The 18,089-nt window shown below is 57.4% G+C and overlaps 9 protein-coding genes across 9 annotated transcripts; 3 read left to right on the plus strand and 6 right to left on the minus strand.

Moving 5' to 3' along the window:
- Positions 1 to 123: 123 nt before the first annotated feature.
- On the minus strand, positions 124 to 2,418 carry ACO1O0_007715 (Zn(II)2Cys6 transcription factor; the record flags this gene model as incomplete). Its single annotated transcript, XM_083197083.1, has 1 exon — positions 124 to 2,418. The coding sequence occupies one exon, from the start codon at positions 2,416 to 2,418 to the stop codon at positions 124 to 126; it is 2,295 nt and encodes a 764-aa protein (XP_083046551.1).
- A 436-nt stretch (positions 2,419 to 2,854) lies between these two features.
- On the minus strand, positions 2,855 to 4,210 carry ACO1O0_007716 (dihydrodipicolinate synthase family protein; the record flags this gene model as incomplete). The annotated part of the gene is made up of 7 exons (XM_083197084.1): positions 2,855 to 3,013; positions 3,075 to 3,194; positions 3,278 to 3,569; positions 3,621 to 3,880; positions 3,930 to 3,991; positions 4,045 to 4,074; positions 4,144 to 4,210. The coding sequence occupies 7 exons, from the start codon at positions 4,208 to 4,210 to the stop codon at positions 2,855 to 2,857; spliced, it is 990 nt and encodes a 329-aa protein (XP_083046552.1).
- Positions 4,211 to 6,351: 2,141 nt separating this feature from the next.
- Positions 6,352 to 7,020, plus strand: ACO1O0_007717 (uncharacterized protein; the record flags this gene model as incomplete). The annotated part of the gene is made up of 2 exons (XM_083197085.1): positions 6,352 to 6,357; positions 6,568 to 7,020. 2 exons carry the CDS (start codon positions 6,352 to 6,354, stop codon positions 7,018 to 7,020), a joined length of 459 nt encoding a protein of 152 aa, XP_083046553.1.
- Positions 7,021 to 7,524: 504 nt separating this feature from the next.
- Positions 7,525 to 7,917, minus strand: ACO1O0_007718 (uncharacterized protein; the record flags this gene model as incomplete). The annotated part of the gene is made up of 1 exon (XM_083197086.1): positions 7,525 to 7,917. One exon carries the CDS (start codon positions 7,915 to 7,917, stop codon positions 7,525 to 7,527), a length of 393 nt encoding a protein of 130 aa, XP_083046554.1.
- Positions 7,918 to 8,627: 710 nt separating this feature from the next.
- On the minus strand, positions 8,628 to 9,290 carry ACO1O0_007719 (uncharacterized protein; the record flags this gene model as incomplete). Its single annotated transcript, XM_083197087.1, has 1 exon — positions 8,628 to 9,290. One exon carries the CDS (start codon positions 9,288 to 9,290, stop codon positions 8,628 to 8,630), a length of 663 nt encoding a protein of 220 aa, XP_083046555.1.
- A 155-nt stretch (positions 9,291 to 9,445) lies between these two features.
- Positions 9,446 to 11,217, minus strand: ACO1O0_007720 (major facilitator superfamily domain-containing protein; the record flags this gene model as incomplete). The annotated part of the gene is made up of 6 exons (XM_083197088.1): positions 9,446 to 10,033; positions 10,106 to 10,387; positions 10,424 to 10,483; positions 10,544 to 10,881; positions 10,940 to 10,984; positions 11,037 to 11,217. The coding sequence occupies 6 exons, from the start codon at positions 11,215 to 11,217 to the stop codon at positions 9,446 to 9,448; spliced, it is 1,494 nt and encodes a 497-aa protein (XP_083046556.1).
- A 702-nt stretch (positions 11,218 to 11,919) lies between these two features.
- On the minus strand, positions 11,920 to 15,422 carry RAD5 (DNA helicase RAD5 domain-containing protein; the record flags this gene model as incomplete). The annotated part of the gene is made up of 2 exons (XM_083197089.1): positions 11,920 to 11,998; positions 12,055 to 15,422. 2 exons carry the CDS (start codon positions 15,420 to 15,422, stop codon positions 11,920 to 11,922), a joined length of 3,447 nt encoding a protein of 1,148 aa, XP_083046557.1.
- A 310-nt stretch (positions 15,423 to 15,732) lies between these two features.
- Positions 15,733 to 16,877, plus strand: ACO1O0_007722 (mitochondrial 37S ribosomal bS6m domain-containing protein; the record flags this gene model as incomplete). The annotated part of the gene is made up of 2 exons (XM_083197090.1): positions 15,733 to 15,857; positions 15,911 to 16,877. The coding sequence occupies 2 exons, from the start codon at positions 15,733 to 15,735 to the stop codon at positions 16,875 to 16,877; spliced, it is 1,092 nt and encodes a 363-aa protein (XP_083046558.1).
- Positions 16,878 to 17,372: 495 nt separating this feature from the next.
- Positions 17,373 to 17,863, plus strand: ACO1O0_007723 (bS6m family ribosomal protein; the record flags this gene model as incomplete). The annotated part of the gene is made up of 3 exons (XM_083197091.1): positions 17,373 to 17,396; positions 17,456 to 17,487; positions 17,563 to 17,863. The coding sequence occupies 3 exons, from the start codon at positions 17,373 to 17,375 to the stop codon at positions 17,861 to 17,863; spliced, it is 357 nt and encodes a 118-aa protein (XP_083046559.1).
- Between the last annotated feature and the right edge of the window lie 226 nt (positions 17,864 to 18,089).

Consider the following 18,089-nt stretch of genomic DNA (forward strand, 5'->3'; position numbering starts at 1 on the left):
GTGCATGCGTGCCAGGGGCTCAGGGGTAAACACATACATACATATACACTAGAAGTAGGGTTCAGGAGTAAATCCCACCAAGACAGCAGAGCGTGCAACAAAGCATCGCCGAGTTCATTTCAACTATGTATCATTGGACACCACCAGCCTCCCCAGCATCGTTTCCACCCTCAGCAGCCCCAAATTCGCCAGCCCCCTCGCCCCAGCCGCCCCGTTGGCCGACACGCGTATCGCCATCCTCCACCTCCTCACCAGCGCCCTCAGCTCACGATCCTCCTCCCCAAACTCCAACTCCCGCTCCTGCAAAGACGGCTGAGCTTGCCCCTGCCCAAAAGAAGAAGAAGAAGACGTGACATGCAGCAGATGCACCATGAACGACCCCGCAATCGCAAAGTTCGGCCTGCTCCAGCTGTGCCAGAAGGCGTTCCACTGCGCATCCCTCAGGCCCTCGAGGAACCCGACAAAGTCGCGCACGCACAGCAGCGACCCGCGCACCACGGCCCTGGCGCCCTCGAGCATGACCTCGGTGCGCTCCGGCCGGGATCTCCTCACGCTGTCGTCGTCGCCGTCGCGGTGCCACCCCTCCAGCGGCCGGAGGAGCGCGCGGAACAGCGTCATGTGCGTCACGATGTAGCAGAGGTGGATGGAGCCGCTGCCGTCGAGCTCGTGCTGCGCCGTGGGGTTGTTGCTGGCCATGGTGTCCTGGGGTCTGAAGCGTGCGCGGTCGTTGCTGCTGCTGGTGGTGTTGGCGTTGTTGCTGCTGCTGCTGTTGTCCCAGGGAGTGCGTGCGAGAAAGGGAATCGACGGCCCGGCATTGTCCAGCCAGGCCTTGAGCTGCGCCCTGGGCGTCCTGGCCAGGTCGAGCGACAGCTGGAGGTCGTTTGACGTGCGGCCCATGGTGCGCACCGTGTAGTACGTCCGCTGGATGTTGGCCAGTATCTGCGTCAGCTCGACCATCTGGCACAGGTGCGTCTTCGTGTGCGGCGACGACGACAGGCTGTCGGCGATGGCATCGGGCGTCAGGTCCGCGACGTCAAAGTCGTCACTGTCGCTGATGTGGCTGGGCATGCCGCGCACGAGGGAGATCCAGCGCTCCATCATCCAGACGGCCCACCAGAGCCTCCTGCGCAGGCGGCGCTCCCACAGGGGCACGGTGGCCCAGGCCATGGGGTCGCGGTGCAGGCCGACGGTCTGGGCCACGGCCAGGGACGTGGCCATGAGGCTCCAGGCAAAGGCCGTGTCGGACAGGTAGGCGTTGGTGGGGAGGCGCTGCTGCAGGAGGAGGCAGGCCTGCAGGGTGGCCAGCGTGGGCGAGTGCAGGTGCTGCGTGATGTCGAGCCAGCAGATGCGGTAGAGCTGCGAGCTGGACGGAGGGTGGAGGAGGAGGCCGTAGAGGGTCTCGTCGTAGACGACAAAGGGCAGGGCGGAGGCGCACATGGCCGCCAGGAGGCCCAGCGGGGTGTTGCTGAGCTCCTCGGGGCCGGAGGGGAGCTGGTGGCTGGACAGGATGGGGAAGTAGGGGTCGACGAAGCGGCTGTAGAGCTTGATGAGGCGCCAGGCCGTGTCTGGGCCCATGATGCTCCAGAGCTCTGTCCAGGCTGCGTCGAGGGCCCCGTTGTCGGCACGCGGCTCAGCCTTGAGGAGGAGAGACTGGTCCGTGATGCCAAAGATGGTGGCCTGCTGGTCGAGGCCGTCGTCGGTTGCTGTGGTCGTGGGCTCCAGGCGTCTGTACTTGAGTCCTGGGATCTTGGGCCGCGTCATGTTGTTCGAGTCAAACTCCTGCCTCCGCAGGAGATGGACGTCTGCCGCCCCCGTTGGGCCGACGTAGAAGCTGAAGGCATCAGGGACGAGCTCCAGCGACTCGCCGGTCGAGGGTAGCCCCTCAGGGACAGACACGTTGGGGGACGGGCCATCTCTGCTCTGGGCTGAATTCGAATTCCGGGACAGACTCGAGTCAGACTGTGGCGAGGACTGTGAGATGTTGCCACGAGGGGATCGAAATAGACCATCGTCGACTACCCCTGTGAAGTCTCCCATGACAGGACCGCCATCAGGGAGCGACAGATGGTCCAGCAGCAGCCCTGTCGTATCGACCATGCAGACAGATGGGTCGAGGGGGAACAGATTGCTAGGATCCATGTCCCCCAGATAGCCATGATTCCCATCCACCTGCTGCTGCTGCTGCTGCTGCTGCTCCTGCATGACTCCCCCCGTCAACGCCCTCGCCTGGCGCCTCTTCCTCTCGCCAGGCCCATGCTCAAAGGTGCACGACAAGCCTCTGCTCGAGCAGCGGTGGCACGGCGGTCCCAGTGGCATGTCGCAAGCCACCTTTCTCCTTCGGCACGAGTCGCAAGGGCGCGACTTGCGAGACTTGTAGAAGCGTCCTCCTGGGCCGGGGGCAGCAGACGACGACTCCATGGCTGCGCAGATCCGGCTGGCTGGTTCAGGGAGGGTCCGGTCCAGGGGGGGGTGTCGTACAGCTTGGCGACCCAATATTGCTATCCACGGACAAACAGGGCGGTATGCTTATCTCGTCGCGGCCAATCTTTTCCTAGATGCCCTGGGTACACGCAAACTCACTGTCATGATGGAGATGACGCCCCGGAGGATCGAAGCCGATGACCGGCGGGGACTAGAGAGGCTCCAGTGCTCCACCATCCTCCACCCTTCCCATGCGGGTTATTGCGGAGAGTACTAGAGGCTTGGAACATCAGGGGGACTAATAAAATTGGGTCATGTGCTTGGTTTTATGCTGCTTATCTCTAGTAAAAATCTGGGAATCTACGTATGTGGCTTCGATTGTGTTTCCAGCCCCAGAGTTCCATCATCTCTATTCATCCTCCCCAGTCTCGGCTCACGCACTGCGGAGCGACGCCTCCAAGTCCAACAGCTTCACGAGCCGCGCGTCTGAAAACACCTCCTCGGCCTTCTCGTCGTCCATGGGCAGCAGAGGCCGCCGGGGGAGGGACCCGTATCCAAAGGTCCGGTTCAGCAGCTTCTTCATTCCTGAAATCTGCGCGGGTGTCAGTCACCTCACCTGGCACGGGGCTTCGTCGTACAACAAGAGGACCTACACCAATCTTCAGCGCGACACCATCCGCCAGCGCAATCAGGTTCTGCAGCTCCTGGGCCTCTCGCCGCGCCTCGGCCGTGTCGAGAGACTGGCACAGGGACCACAGCTTGACGCAGGCCAGCTATTTGCGCCGTGTTAGCAAAAATGAAGACAGCACCCCTCCCTCTTCGTGATTCCTCCATGTAGCTAGGCACATGTACATACCGGAGCAATGTTGGGCAGGCCACTGATGGCGCCGCCCGCACCCACTGACACGGACGGCAGCAGAAAGTCGATGAATCCGTCAATGGCGTTGAAGGGGATATCGGGCCTCCTGCGCGGGTACGCCCTGGCAAATTCCGGGCTGGCCACCTCGGCCACGATGCGCGTCAGCTTGCCCACGTTGGCGCACGTCAGCTTGATGCCGCAGACGTTGGGCGCCGCCTTGACAATGTCCACGACGAGGTCGCTGTCCATGTCGATGCCGCTCGACACGGCGGGGAAGTTGTAGATGATGCTGGAGGAAGGAGTCAGCCTTGTTTCCCTCTGTTTGTTGGCGGCTTCTTACACGGGCACGGGAGACGCCTCGGCCACGTCCACGAAAAAGTCCCTGAGCGACTTGGTGTTGGCGAGGAGAGCGCCAGCGTAGTAGCCCGGCGGTATCACCATGACAAAGTCGGCGCCAGCAGATGCGGCGTCGCGGGATAGTTTGATCGTCTCCCGCGTGCTGGAAGCTCCCACGCCGGCCACCACAGGCATGGCGTCGAGGCCCGCCTCATCCAGTGCTTGCCTGGCGGCTCGGATGAGATCCTGACGCTCTTGAGGATCCTATCAAGGTTCAGATGAAGTAATGAAAGTCTTAGGCTGAGAACCATACCAGGTGGACGGCTTCTCCCATAGATCCAGAGACGACAGGGACAGTCCCGGCTGCGGCGACGACTTTGGAGCGTCAGTCACGACCATCAACAGTCTCCATGGCCTAAATTTCTTACATTTCACATGGCTTCGGAAAGAGTTCAGATCTGCAGCCCCATGTCAGTCTAGTTCTCGAAAAGACTCTCCCTACATTGGAACATGGGGCCATGGCCTACCGAGATCCTCATTGTCCTTGAAGAAGCAAGGCAGCGGAGTATAGATGCCTCTCGGGAGTGACCGCATTTTGGAAATATGACTGCTTAGACTTTGTGATATGGTGACAACAAGTTGGATATGGGCCGCTATGACGATATGATGTGACCCGATGTGATGATGGTGAATGAGAATATGATAAAATTGACTATGGCTCTATTGCCGAAACTGCCACGGCTCCATATTGTCAATACACCCTGCCTCTCACTCGGTGCCCGTCGATTATCGCAGACAGTGGGCAGCCGTCCCACGGGCAACGATAAGTCGAGTTGATAACGGAACGGCCGAGTCGCGGCGAGTCGCGGCCAGTTCGGCGCCGAGAGATCCACGATGGAGACGGACCGAGCATGGCCCACCTTGGGCGCCATCAAGTATCAACTAATACCTGCCCAAGGGACGGCGAACAGGCGCCAAGATAAACCCCATGCTTCAGTATCCAGGACATTTATTAATAGCTATGACTATGAGATCCCCTTCCCCGCGATCTGATCATGCTTTTCCAAGTTGTAAATGAAACCCTGCATTTTGGCCATAGAAACCAACTTGGATAATACATGTAGTATCTATAGATAAGGCATACATTGATTATTCAGAAAGTCCAAGCGACTGAATGCTCGCGAAGCCCTATCCACAGCTATGCTATTATGTTTGAAGAGTAATGACCTCCTCAAAGATATTGGATCTAATTATGCAGATCAGACACTATTAGTCCGTGTTGGTCAGGTGCGATATCAACCTCGCTGTCCAAGAACCAGATACCCCACCCGCGATGACACGGACGAGACAGTTACCAGCTCCCATCTAGAAGTAAACCACTATAATTACTACACATTGCAATTCATCGGGCTGTAGGCACATGGCGATTACAATGATCGCCACCTGCGTATGCTGTCATTTACCTTGATGCCCGTCCCTCTGACCAGACATCCTCCACTAGAAAACATACACATAGCTCCAGCCGTCCGACTATGTAAATCATCCAGATACCACCGGATCAACCCTCTGTCTGTCCCTGCTTATTTTTGGATCAAAAAACACAATTTCAACGTAGAGACAGCTCATCAGCCTCGGCGCAGAGGATGCTATAGGGTAGCCCTGGGTGAACGGGGCAGGTGCCACTTACAGTCCCCGCTCCACTGCCTTCCGTTACCTACAGTTACCCGTCGCTGCCTCGCCAACTGGCAAGCACCACCACCGTCTTCCGTCTCCTTCCTTCAATTCATCATCATCCACCATCAACCATTGCTCGCCCCGTCATCTCCATCCTCATCATCCTCTCCATCAGTAGCCAGCAGCATCACCAGAAGCATTACCGCAGCCAGTCATGGCCATTCATCGGGCGTTCGCCTCGTCAGAGCCCAATTTCCACCTGATGCACCCCTCCTCGACCCAGCCTCGCCCCAGCTAGCACAGCTAGCACAGGTAATAGCCTAGCTGCAGCGGCAACCGACGCCCGCGACGGATGCAAATTGATGACTTGTCCTGCATCTGCACCATAGCCGGCCCGCAGCTCCTCAGCCCGTTTCCCTCTCCCCTCGACGTCCCCAATGTCTTCAAGCCCAGAACCCCGGAGCCGTGGGCGCACAAGCCGTTGTGACACCAGCTGCTGTGACACGAGGCCCCGATCTGGCTATGAACCAGAGTCGTGCGACGATGAGAAATAGCAGAGCGCCGACTCGGGGGGCACGAGACTAGACGTCGCTGCCAAGCGATGGCTGACCGCTTCTTTGTCTCGTCCTGATCTCCTCTCGCTGCTCGATGCGTACAGTCGAGAGAGAGCTCGCGGAACCTTTGCTACCTTGGCGGATACTGACACAGACACAGCCTCCTCGAGTCCATCGTCGCTGTCGATATCATCCCACCATCCCTCCGCCCCAACCTGGTTGATTGGAACTGGCGAGCCTCTACCCCACAGCGGCCCCATTGGTAGCTCGACATTCAATGTCGTCTCCTGGCGACAACTTGCCGCCTATGATATGCCCACGGCCACACAGATGCCCTACTATCGCCATGCAGCCGCATTCACCTCGCGTCAACGTCCCTGCAAGCCCGGAAGCTTCCTGCAACTCGTCGTGCGCCATTTCCTCCACTCCTTGGATCACCTCCATCCATTCAGGGTCCGGCACCTTCTCGGACCATGGGCGTGCGCCGTGGCGTGAACCCTGAGGACCATGGCTGTTCGTGGCCTGATACATAAGTAACATGGCCGACTCCTCCCCTCCCCCCCCCGCTCCCCCGTCGTGTTCACTCCTGCTTCGTCCCGTGTCTCTATGGAGAAATGTCAGCATCGCATGGTTCTCTGCCCTACGCATACTGCGCTCCTTGCGCCCCGTTTCATGCCGCCCCGTCTCCGTGACACTTGACCCGCCCCCGGATCGGTCACCAAGATCAGATCATTCGCCGCCCCTTTCGTGGCTGCGTCCCGAGAGTGGATGTATATCCCCTTGTCCCTGCGCGCATCCCCGTCCTCGGAGGCGCACGGCGGCCCCGGGGACGCGGCGCGAGACCTGCACCACCATGCCGAATCTCGGCTCGCCCCGTCCTCCTCCTCGCCGTCCGCTGGCCGGCTGCTACTAGACGGCCGGGCCCTCTTCCTGCGCCAGTTCTCCGACAATCCGGTCCAGAACGTCAACATCCGCACCGGCGTCATTGTCGGCGTCATCCTCGGCGTCTTCCTCATCTGCGTCGTAGCCTTCTGCTGCATCTTCCACAAGTCTGTCAGGTTCTCGTCCCGCAAGAAGAGGCGCCACAGGCGCAAGTCGGGAAGCAGCAAGAGCTCCAAGAGCTCCAAGGGCTCCAAGGATGGCGGCCCGCCGCCCGAGGAAGCACCGGCCGGTTAATGAGGCGTCCTGTCACACTATACGTTTTCCTCTCGGAAGATGCGTCTACCCTGTCCACAGTTGGAACATGGCAGCAGCGGCGCCACGGGAGATGTTCGATTCAGTCTGTACCTTTGAAATGTATTACGCCATGGGGGTTGGAGAACCGGGTAAGGCGCATGGCAAATGTTCTACTAGGTTGGAAAAGCGCCTCGCTCAGAGTCATGGACAGTGTCCCTTCCACAGCATATTTGTAACCTACAGAACCGTTTATTGATCTTTTGTTTTCCCTTCACGCATACATGAGTCCCATGTCCCTGTGCGTGCGCACTGTTGCTAATATAGCCCTCCCCTGCCATACACCGCGGTCATTGAATGCCAATGATATGACCCCTCAGGAGAAAAGACCACTCCAGCTACCGCTCCCGTTCACGAACAACTGCGATCCTGTTACCGACTTCTGTCTCTCTGGCGCCCATGCTAGGAGCTGACCTTGGACCGGCATTCACAGGACCTCCAAGGGACCTACTCCTCGTCGCTGTATTGGATTCGTGGCGCAACCATTTCGTTATCGATCGGTCCGTTCTGTGGAGGGTTGAACTGAATCTCGAACATGGGGATCGACTGCTTGTCTTTATCCTTGCTCTTATTCTTCTTCTTTTTCTTCTTTTTCTCCTTGTCCTTCTTCTTCTTGCCCTCCTCCTCCTCCTTGTCCCCCTTTTTCTTGCTACTCTTCTTGGAAGACTTCTTCTTCGGCGGAGGGGTGCTGTGTCGCCACATGTGGATGTAGACGATCGCGCCGAGGATGAAGACGAGGAACACACTGCCGAGGATGACGCCGACAATGACAGCCTCGCTGCTGCCCTCGCCTCTAGGACGAAGATTGTTTGTATCGGATCGGCCGGATAAGGGAGCCATGGTGCTGCCGTGGGGACTCGTGGGGACTCGTGGGGACTCGTGAAGAGCTTGGGACAAGACAGTACAGACGATTCGAGGCATCTGATAAAGAGGTAGTATAGGACAATCCGAGGGCATATTATAAAGACAAGAGTCCCCTCCCTCTCCCCCGGAAGATATCCTCGACTGCTTGCCCCTCCCAAGACACATCATCAACGTCTCACATCCACCAAGCTTGTCAACCCCACGACTTTTTACACCGCCAGAAGTTTGAACGCCGGGCCTCGCCTCGCCTCGCACACCGAGAGGAAAACAAGGCGTCCATCTGCCTCATCGCCTTTGCGCGAACAAACAAACGTGACGCCAACCGACTACGAATGACTGACTGACCTGCACATGACAATGGGGGGCCGCAAGCGAAGCATTCTGCAACGCCGGCGCAGCATGTTTGGCAGCACCCCGTGGAACGCATGTATTACCACCACGCAGCAAGCTGCTTGTGCCTCACACACATGTTTCCGCCGTTTGGATCACAACCCAGAACGAAGAAACCAGGGACAAAAAAAAACAAGGGACCACGGGCTCACATGAATTTCATCTAGGTACCATGCGCCATAGCTCCCCCCACCGCCTACTCTGTGCACGCCGTTGTACCGAAACAGGAAAGGAGAGAATCCAGATCAAATGGAAGGATGTTTCCCCCTTCTCCCCTCCATGGACCTCTTCTTCGCTCACCGCGGGCGCCGCTGGGTATGGCGTGCACTCTGCCTGGTGTCCTCCAGACTCTGCCACTGCGCCGCCTCGGCACTGCGCACCCCGTCGAGGGCCTTGGCCACGTCGGCCTGGAAGCGCGCGCGGAAGTCCCCGTCCTGGTCACCATCGCCGGGGGGGGATGAGGAGGGGTTGGACGAGGCGCGCAGAGACTGGAGGTAGGACAGCGTGCAGGATATGTCCTGGAGGTCGTTCTTGAGGCTGGTCAGATTCAGCGAGTGGGGGGCTGCTGTAGGGGCATGTCGGACAGTTGTTCTGGGGCGTGGTAGAGGATGAGTCTGGACTCGGTCGCTGCCGTGATGACGACGGCGGCGGCGGCGACGGCGGCGTTTGTTGCAGTTCGGGGGCTGCTTCTGGTCCGGGGGCTGCTTGTCTCCCTCGAGGTTCTGTGTCTGTGTGCACGTGTGTTTAACATTAGGAGAAGACTCCTCAGAGGCGCTACCTCTACGCTTCCGGTGGTGGACTTTTCTTAGGAAGCGCAGGATTGCTCTGCTCAGGCCGCAAGAGCACGCGGCGCTGATGCTGCTGGACCTCTCTATGCCATCTCTACGCGAGACATCGCCGATGGGAACGCCATCGCCCCTGGGCTTGGTGCGTTGGAATAGCTGCCGCAGACTCTTCATGGTTCAATTGTGCACTACTGCTGGAGAGAACCGGGTTTCCCAAGCGACGAGCTCGGGGTCTATATATTCATGGTATCCAGAGCAACTCACTGCCGCATTCAAGCTGTGATTCATATACCCTCACAATCTTCCTGAAATGGGACCAAACCCGCCCATCAGTACTGAAACCTCCATCGCGGATCCGAATCCCCCGGCCAATCCTTCAACTCGCCCACCGCCTTGACCTCCTCGGAAATCGCCTCACGCCTGCGGTTCTCCCTCCTGAGGATCCACCACAGCGTCGCGCACACACCGACATTGGCGACAAGGTACCCCAGCGCCACGGCGTGTCCCACCACGTACCGCGGCCCGTCGCCCGACCGGTACAGCTGCGTGCCCATGACGGCTCCGCAGTTGCCAATGGTGATCTGCATGGCGTTGCCAACGGCGCGCTTGGTCTGCCCGGAGACGTTGATGGCGGGCCAGGACAGCACCAGCGCCGTGGCCGGGTAGATGCCCCCCGCGGCGAGGATCGTCCCCGCGTACGACACGCCCGGGCGGCCGACGGGGTCTGTGTTGGACAGTAGGATGATGTAGCCCAGGGCGGCGAAGAGGGCCGAGCCGCCGATGAAGAGGGCACGCTGGCCGAGGCGCTCGCTGAGGACGGCGGCGGCGGCGGTGGTGAGGAATGCAAAGGCGTAGGGAGGGATGGTGAGCAGCTGTGCAACGGCGGCTGTGTAGCCGAGGTTGGCGATGATGGTGGGCTACAAGGGGGGAGGGGGTCAGCAATGAGAGCGTTGGCATGGCACGGGAAACCAGAGTCGAGCTGGACGTACCAGGAAGAGGGAGAATGTGTAGAGCGGGAGACTCATGGTGTGGAAGCCGAAGCCGTACAGCCAGCACTTGACGTCCTTGAGCGCTGCGACGACGTTGGCCCACGTGAAGCGCTCGTCGATGGTGGCATCGCTGTCGGCGGCGAGGCGCGCGTGGATGAAGCGGCGCTCAGTGGGCGTGATGAAATTGGCCGTGCTGGGGTAGTTCTGGACGAACCAGTATGCACCGATGGCTACGAGTACCGTCGCAATACCCTCCTGTTGCGAGTTGTCAGTTGTGAGCCCCTGAGCTCGTGGATGAGGGACAAGGGCCGTACGTACTAGGATGAAGATCCAGCGCCAGCCATTCTCCCATACAATGCCGCCCATATGCCCGATTCCCTAAAAGCCGTCAGTAAAGACATATCCATATACTACAGCCAGGGGACAAGAGATTCTCACATATGCCAGGATTCCACCAAACGCACCAGCCAGGGCCGCGCCGCTGAAGAAGAGCGAGATCCTAAACTGCCTCTCGCGGCGGCGGTACCACATGGAGAAGTAGAAGACGACGCCGGGGAACAGGCCGCTCTCGGTGACGCCCAGGAAGAAGCGCGAGGCGAGGAAGCCCTCATAGTTGTGGACGAGGCCCATGAGGGTCGACACAATCCCCCACAGCACGGCCAGCGTGGGCAGCCACAGGCGCGGCGTGGTGCGCTTGAGGATGATGTTGCAGGGGATCTCGAAGAGCACATAGCCGACAAAATACAGGGTCAGACCGTTGAGGTACTGGTTGCCGGCTGGGACGGGTTGGTGATGAGGATTCACATGATAAAGAAGAGGGATGAGGGGACATACTCATGTTGGTGTCATCGAGGAGACCCTCGATCCGGGCATTGCCGACTGTTTACTCTGGTCAGTAATGGACCTCATGGCACGCAGCATAAGAATATACCATTGGATCGGTCGAGGAAGGACAAGAGGTAGAGGATACCGACGGCAGGGAGCAGTTGCGTGTCGAGCTTGCGCAAGAGAGCCCTTTCGTTGACCGACTCCAACTCGACATTGAGGCCATCTTCCTGTGGGCTTGTGTCCTCCGAAGGAGTGTCGGCGATTTTATCATCGGTAGCCGGCATTGTGTCTTGGAGATGCCGTCCTGCACGATTCAAGATGGAAGGTATCTCTGCTGACAAGAGGACTGACCAACGTGCATAGCAGTACTACTGTGCAGTATGCCGTCAGTGCAGCTACAGCGCCGGGCTGTTGGATCTTTGTATCATTACGCAGCTCCTCTCGACAGCTCTCCATTACCCGTTCATGGTACCCGATCTCTGGGCGCTGCATAATTGGGAGAGTTCACAATTGGTGGCTGCCATCACCTCATCGTCCTGGACGACCGGGGGACAAAACCATGCTATACTATTGGCTGCTGCATGGTCGGTCGTCAATTGTCAAGAGTCGTCATCTGCAGAAGCGATTGCGAGATCAATGGCGCCCCAGTTTCGCTCGGGATATCGTCTCCACTTGGCCGGCCCTGCACGACTGCCATTGAGTAAACATCTACCGGGGAGCCGGTGTCGTGGAACCGCTGGGCCCCGTAGGCCTCTACCCCGGTTCTGTTGCGGAGTTGACGTGCTGGATGTCCTTCGTAGTTAATATCGCATCACCTCGGACGGAGGATTCCGTCCAAATCCACGTGGGCTTCAAGATGAATGTGAACAGCGGCAGCAGTAATCTGTACTCCATACTCTAATAATGATTGTCAGCAAACGAGCTTGTCTAGTATGTCTATCCCATGCGCCGTTCATGCTACGCCTAGAATGCATATATATCCCCATTTAGCTCAACAACTCCTTGATATCTTCAATCCGCTGGAGCTTCTTCTCCTCGTCGCTCATCATGCCCAATGACGTTGCACTGCTCTGTGGTTAGCAATCAGGATGTCTCCAGATGATACGGGTCTCGCAACTCACATAAACTTCTTCCGGTCTTGGATCCTCAGCATCCGCTCCTCCACACTCTCCTTCACCACGAACCTCTTGACCACCACTTCATCCTCCTGGCCCATCCTGTGCACACGGTCAATCGCCTGCGCCTCCACAGCAAAGCTCCACCACGGGTCCATCATGAACACCCTCCCCGCGCTCGTCAGATTCAACCCCACGCCGCCGGCCCTCAGCGAGATGAGCAGCACCATGAAGCCTTTCCCGTCTGCAAACTCCTGCAGCACCGCAGCTCGTGCCCTCTGTGCCATGGTGCCGTCTAGACGGAGGAACTTGATGTTGGCGCGGGTGAGCACAGGCTCAATGAGGTTGAGGAACGAGGTGAATTGAGAGAAGATGACCGACTTCATCTGCGGATGCTCTTTTCTTAGGGCGCGCAGCTCGGCCAGCAGAGCAACCACCTTGGCCGACGAGGTGTTAGCGCCGAGACGCTGGAGGCTAATCCGCGGCTTCTTAGTGAAAGGATCTGGCTCGTCGTCGTGCCGCACAACTTCAAACAGATCCCGCCTGTTAAGCGGCGCCCTGCAGTTGAAGCACTTGGGCACCACACCGCGGTCACTCTCATGCTTCATGAACTTGAGGAGGCAATTCCTGCACGCCGAGTGCCAGCATCCAGTGACGGTCTGGTCGTTCATGGGCTCCTCAAAGCACAGCGGGCACTCCTTTTCCGACTCATCTCGGATCTCTCCGAGGGCATGCGCGCCGAACACCTGGTTATTACCATTGGCAGCTTCGTCAACGGCAGCGCTGAACTGTTCCAACAAAACGTCGAGGTCCATATCATCTGCCAGCCCCGACACAGCATCTGCTGCAACACCAGCCTCAACCTCATCAGCGACAATTTCGCGGTTGCGGACAAGCATTGGGTGGCAGCATGATTGTCGCAGACGTAAGATCTGCGCAAAGATGGTTGTGAAAGCCTTCATCACTGTCCCAGCCTCAAAATTCTTGGAAAAGGTGCGCTTGGCCCTGGTGAAGATGTAGTCGTAGACGCCCCGCTCAGTCTCCGACAGTTCCACCTCGACAATGTCAATCTGCTTCGGGGGTAACGGCACAAGGAATTGCCCGTCTGGAGTCTTCATGTCCTTTGTTCGACGCATAACCAGCGGCTCCAGCACCGTTTGCACCACATCCAGAGCCCTGACAAAATTGCCAGACTCGAATGGCACCGTAATAAAGGTCTTCCAGAACGAAAAATTGTTCCAAGGCTCGACTCCCAGGAACCGGACGAGGCTGAACAGATCCTCCAGCCTGTTGACGATGGGTGTACCCGTCAGAACCCAGCGGTGATCCGCAGATAGCTCATAGCACGCCCTCGCGGTCTTGGAGGCCCGATTCTTGATGTGGTGAGCCTCATCCAGAATGATTCGGAAGAATTTCAGAGAGAAAAGACCGTTGTGGGAAGACTTGTCCCCATTCTTGGCCGCAATGCTCGTGAACTCGGACAAGACGATACCGTAGCTGGTGATGACGAGGTCAGGGGCGGCCGACGCGTTTCCACTGGAGCAAAGAGACTGCAAGTTGCTGCTCTTCTCATTGCCATAGTAGAGCTCAATCTTGAGTGTCCCCTCCTTGGACGCCTTCTCGGCCTCGCTCCTCCACTGAGACAAGAGAGACATGGGAGCAACGACGAGTGTAGTGCACGGAGCATCGAGAACAGCCGCCGAGTTCGATCCTAGTCTAGGGAGCTGATCCAAGCTGGACAAACCACCGGTAGGCTGCCGTAATCGACGGGCAGCTTCGGACCGGTGTGAATGAACCAAGCTGAGCATTTGGATCGTCTTCCCCAGGCCCATTTCGTCGGCCAAAATGCCACCCAGGCAATGCTGCTCTTGTTCGGGGAAGTCGAGTGAGAGATCCCCCGAATACGGGTTGAGGTAAAACCTGCGCTGGCCTTCAATCTGCTGCAATTCCTTGTCGTCGACGTCTTTGACCGGCCACGCATATTCTTCCCACAGCGGGTGCATTGACGGCTCCCGATTGCTCTTCTCGTCCTTCTCCTTAGCCATCATCCAGTAGAGCGCCTGCTTCTGATACGACCTCAGCGTCATGGCAAATGTATCGGCAGGCTCGGCCTCTGGAGTGTTGAAATCAAAGGACTGCGCTTTTCTGTACAGGGCGTCAAGTTGATCTTGCTCTAGCTCTTCCCCTTCCTCAGCCTCCTCGGATGGTGGTGAAGACCCTGGGTCCTTCGCCTTGGTATCCTGTTTCTTGGGGTCCTTTTGCTTCTGTTCATCCATCTCGGCAGCTTTGAGGAGCCCTTTACGCCCCTCATTCGCCGCCGCGCTGGCCGCTGTGGGCTGCAGATTGATCTCCTGAAGCAGCCTCACCAGTGCCGTCTGCCGGAGGCGAAGCTCCTTCTCATCGGTGGTCTCTCTCTGCTCGAACGGGTTCGTAGGTCGATTGTCTGCCAGCTTAAATCCGCGGTTGAAGAATGCCGAGTTGAGCAGCGAGCACTTTAGTTGCAAGTAGACCGTGTCATTGGTACGAAGGCGTTCAGGGGCATAGACACATGTCCCCTCAAAACTGCAGATCTTCTGATCTATCAGGGTCGATACCCAATTCGCCGTCTCCTTGGCCAGTCGCCCGATTTCCATCCCGGTTTCGTTCGTGAATCGTACAATCACATCGATACGCCGCGCCGCTGCACTAGTCGCGGAGAGATTCCCCAGCTTTCCCTTGCCCTTGGGCTGCGGGGGCTGGATCTTCTGGCGCTCAATGCGAATACGGTCACCATGTTTTAGCACATTGGTGCCACTCCGCGTAGCCCAACCTTCCACACCAAATGCGCCGATGTATCTCGACCGAGGAATATTTGGTCGAGTCGGTATTGGTAGATTCGGTGCCGGAATTGGCTCGGGGCGACTCGAGCTGGGGGCGGACTGTCGTGCAAAAGCTCCCCGTGAAGGTGACTTCTTGAGCTTCTTGTAGGTGCCGTCAAAGTACATATTGACGGCGCGCTCGAGATTGTTGCCACAGTTGTCCCGAATGACGGCGAGAACATCAGAACTGACCTTGTCGCCGATGAGGCCCTCGAACATATCCTGGTCAAACGTCACCGACGACGACTCGTGCTTCAGTTGCGCAGGCGGCGGTGGCGGAGGGGGTAAAGATTTCGCATCGCGATCCAGCGCTCCATTGTGTGATCTCTCTGGAGAGGAATTTTGGGTATCAGGTTCCGTCTTGACATGGTCCTCGTCGCTCAATAACCGCTTCTTTTGTAGTGGGGGACTTTCGTCGCGTTCACCCCACGCGACGACGTCTGGGGATCCCTCATCCGGCTCCTGAAAGAACCTCCGCTTCTTGGCGAGAGGCTCCTGAGAGGGTCCCATTTCCATGGTCAACGGCGAGCATTGGAGCCGTAAATCGGGGCCTAGTGGGAGTCGATGTGGGAGGCTGTAGCAGAGGGAGACGCGATCCATCTTTTGGGGCGCGATCTACCGCGTAGAGGAGCCACGTGATCGCGTGTTGGAGTTCTGATAGAGGCTGCAGGGTAGGGAGGGATCCACCACGGCTCGACGTCATGCCTGGTAATTTTATGCGATGCCCGAGTCCCCAACAGATGAAAACGACGGGCGCTAGGGCAGCATTCCGCCTGTGACCCAAACAACCAAAGCCTCCATTCGTACAGATACACTTGTTTTCTGTATGAATCGCCCGCGTGTTTGGGGCAATGGCCTGGCTAGGCTTGGTAGCGCTTCTCGCAGCTGTCGAGGCTACGCGACAGAAGCCGACATTGCTTCGGCTAGAAACTACTGCTTGAAACAGCTTCAGTACGTCGGGCTATCCACTCAAGCTACACATAGTCTCTAACTAAAGTTTGCAGGACGAGTGACTATGATTCCTATCTAATCCACCGTTTCGTCCCTCCTCCCGTCCAAGACTCCTACGCGGCTCTCCGTGCTCTCAACCTGGAGCTTGTGCGCCTACCCGAAGTCGTGTCGAACCCGACCATCGGCGTCATGCGCATGAAGTTCTGGCAAGAGTCCCTCGACAAGACCTTTGATGGCCAGCCCCCTCGCGAGCCGATCTGCCTCCTGCTGTACAAGAGCCTGCGGGACCTCGAAGAAAGGGGTGGCGCCTCGACAAAAAAGTCGATCAAGTTCTGGCTGTCAAGGCTAATAAGGACGAGAGAGAAGTACATGGACAACCGGCCCTACACTAGTCTGTCGACCCTGGAGGATTATGCCGAGAACACGTACTCGACACTCATGTACGCGACGCTGGCTTCCATGCCACTGCGGTCCATGCATGTAGACCATCTGGCCAGTCACATTGGCAAAGCATGCGGCATCGTCGCAACTCTTCGAGGCATCCCCATCCTCGCTGCGCCGGCACAGCCCGTTAAAACGCCCTCCGGCATGGAGGCACCCATAACACACAAGCCATCTCTGTTGCTACCGCTCGATGTTATGGCCGAGGAGGGTGTCAAGGAGGAGGAAGTCTTCCGCCAAGGACCTGATGCCCCTGGGCTCCAAGACGCTGTTTTCAAGGTGGCGACCCGCGCCAACGACCACCTTATCACAGCACGTGAGATGCTCAAGAGGCTCAAAGCTGGCGAGGATCCCGGGCACGAGTTTGAGCACCACGGCGAGGGTGAGCACTTTTACGAGGAGGGTAGCGACACTGCGAGGGAGTTGCGGCAGGGGTTTGGAGTGCTTCTAGAGGCAGCTCCAGCCGGCCAATTTCTGGAGAATCTTGAAAAGGCCGATTTTAACCCTTTCGCCGTTAAGTCGGGCGGGTGGAGGCTTCCGTGGAGGATATGGCAGAGTCTTTCCAAAGAACGGTTATAATTGCTTGCAAATCTCGACTGTACAATATATTGTACTAAATAGAACAATGAAACATTACTGTAATCTCTATTAGTGAAACTACTTTCGCCTAGTTAAAATCTATTAAACATGTGCCCTCTGGGCACACAATTAGTATATACATAGATACGTAGTGTGTACGAAGTAGTATTGCTGAATACTTAACTGAATCAATATTGTCGCAGTGAGCATCGCATTTTACAAGGTATACAAAATAAATAAATTTTACAGCCTAAGCATCTGGATTTACTCGTATCTAATAATTTTTTTTAAGGAATGTTCCTTTGCAATCGTGAATTAGATGCAGTCATGGCCATCATGGAAGCCTCTTAAGCCTCTGAGCCATATTGGTGTGCCCCGGAAAAGCTTCGGTATATCTGGACCCCTGCTCCAAATTTCAGGATCCCATCCGCTTCTTGCTTCACTTCGCGACCATCATCAGCAAAACCGTGACGTAGCGTCCATGCCGTCGCCAACATGCTGTACGAACTTGTCGCTATTGTAAGATTACTCTCTTCAACCCGATCATTTAGTCGAATTAACTAACGTATATCCACCAGGTCCGTCCGGGCAACATAAGCGAAGTCAGAGAGTACGCCACCACCACCCACCTACCCAACCTTCATCATGCCGGAGTCTAGGTATACTTACGCAGGAACCCACTCAGAATCGCCAACACTGTCGGCTCCATCGTCCTCCGGAATGGCGGTGTCATTCGCGGCCTCAGCAACTGGGGTGTCTTCTCCCTGCCGCGTCCCATCTCGGTCCATCAGATGAAGCACCACCACGGGCATTACTTTGTCATGCGCTACGATGCCAGCACCCGCGCCCACGACGATGTTCGCACGACCCTGCGCCTCGAGCCCCGCATGATTCGCACGGCGCACGTCAAGCTCGGCGATGGAAAGCTCGAGACGCTCTCAAGATACGGCAAGCCAAAGTGGAGGCCGGCCGAGGGCGAGTCCTAGAGGAAAGGGCGAAAATTTCGACACCAAGTGTAGGATATTACGAGGGCGAGTGGAATAGCAAGAGCTTTGTATTATACACCGATATGGTTTCAGGTTGAGCGTCCTCTGTGACGCTGTGTACAAGACCGCGTTCTGGAAACACCTCAGGTGAGGATGGGTCTCGATAATATGTGAATTCCGAGGGATACGATTTGGACTTGGAAGAACTTTTGCAGAAATTGCTCCT

Source organism: Amphichorda felina, assembly GCF_050947745.1.
Source record: "Amphichorda felina strain 45539 chromosome Unknown scaffold_8, whole genome shotgun sequence".
Lineage (NCBI taxonomy): Eukaryota > Fungi > Ascomycota > Sordariomycetes > Hypocreales > Bionectriaceae > Amphichorda > Amphichorda felina.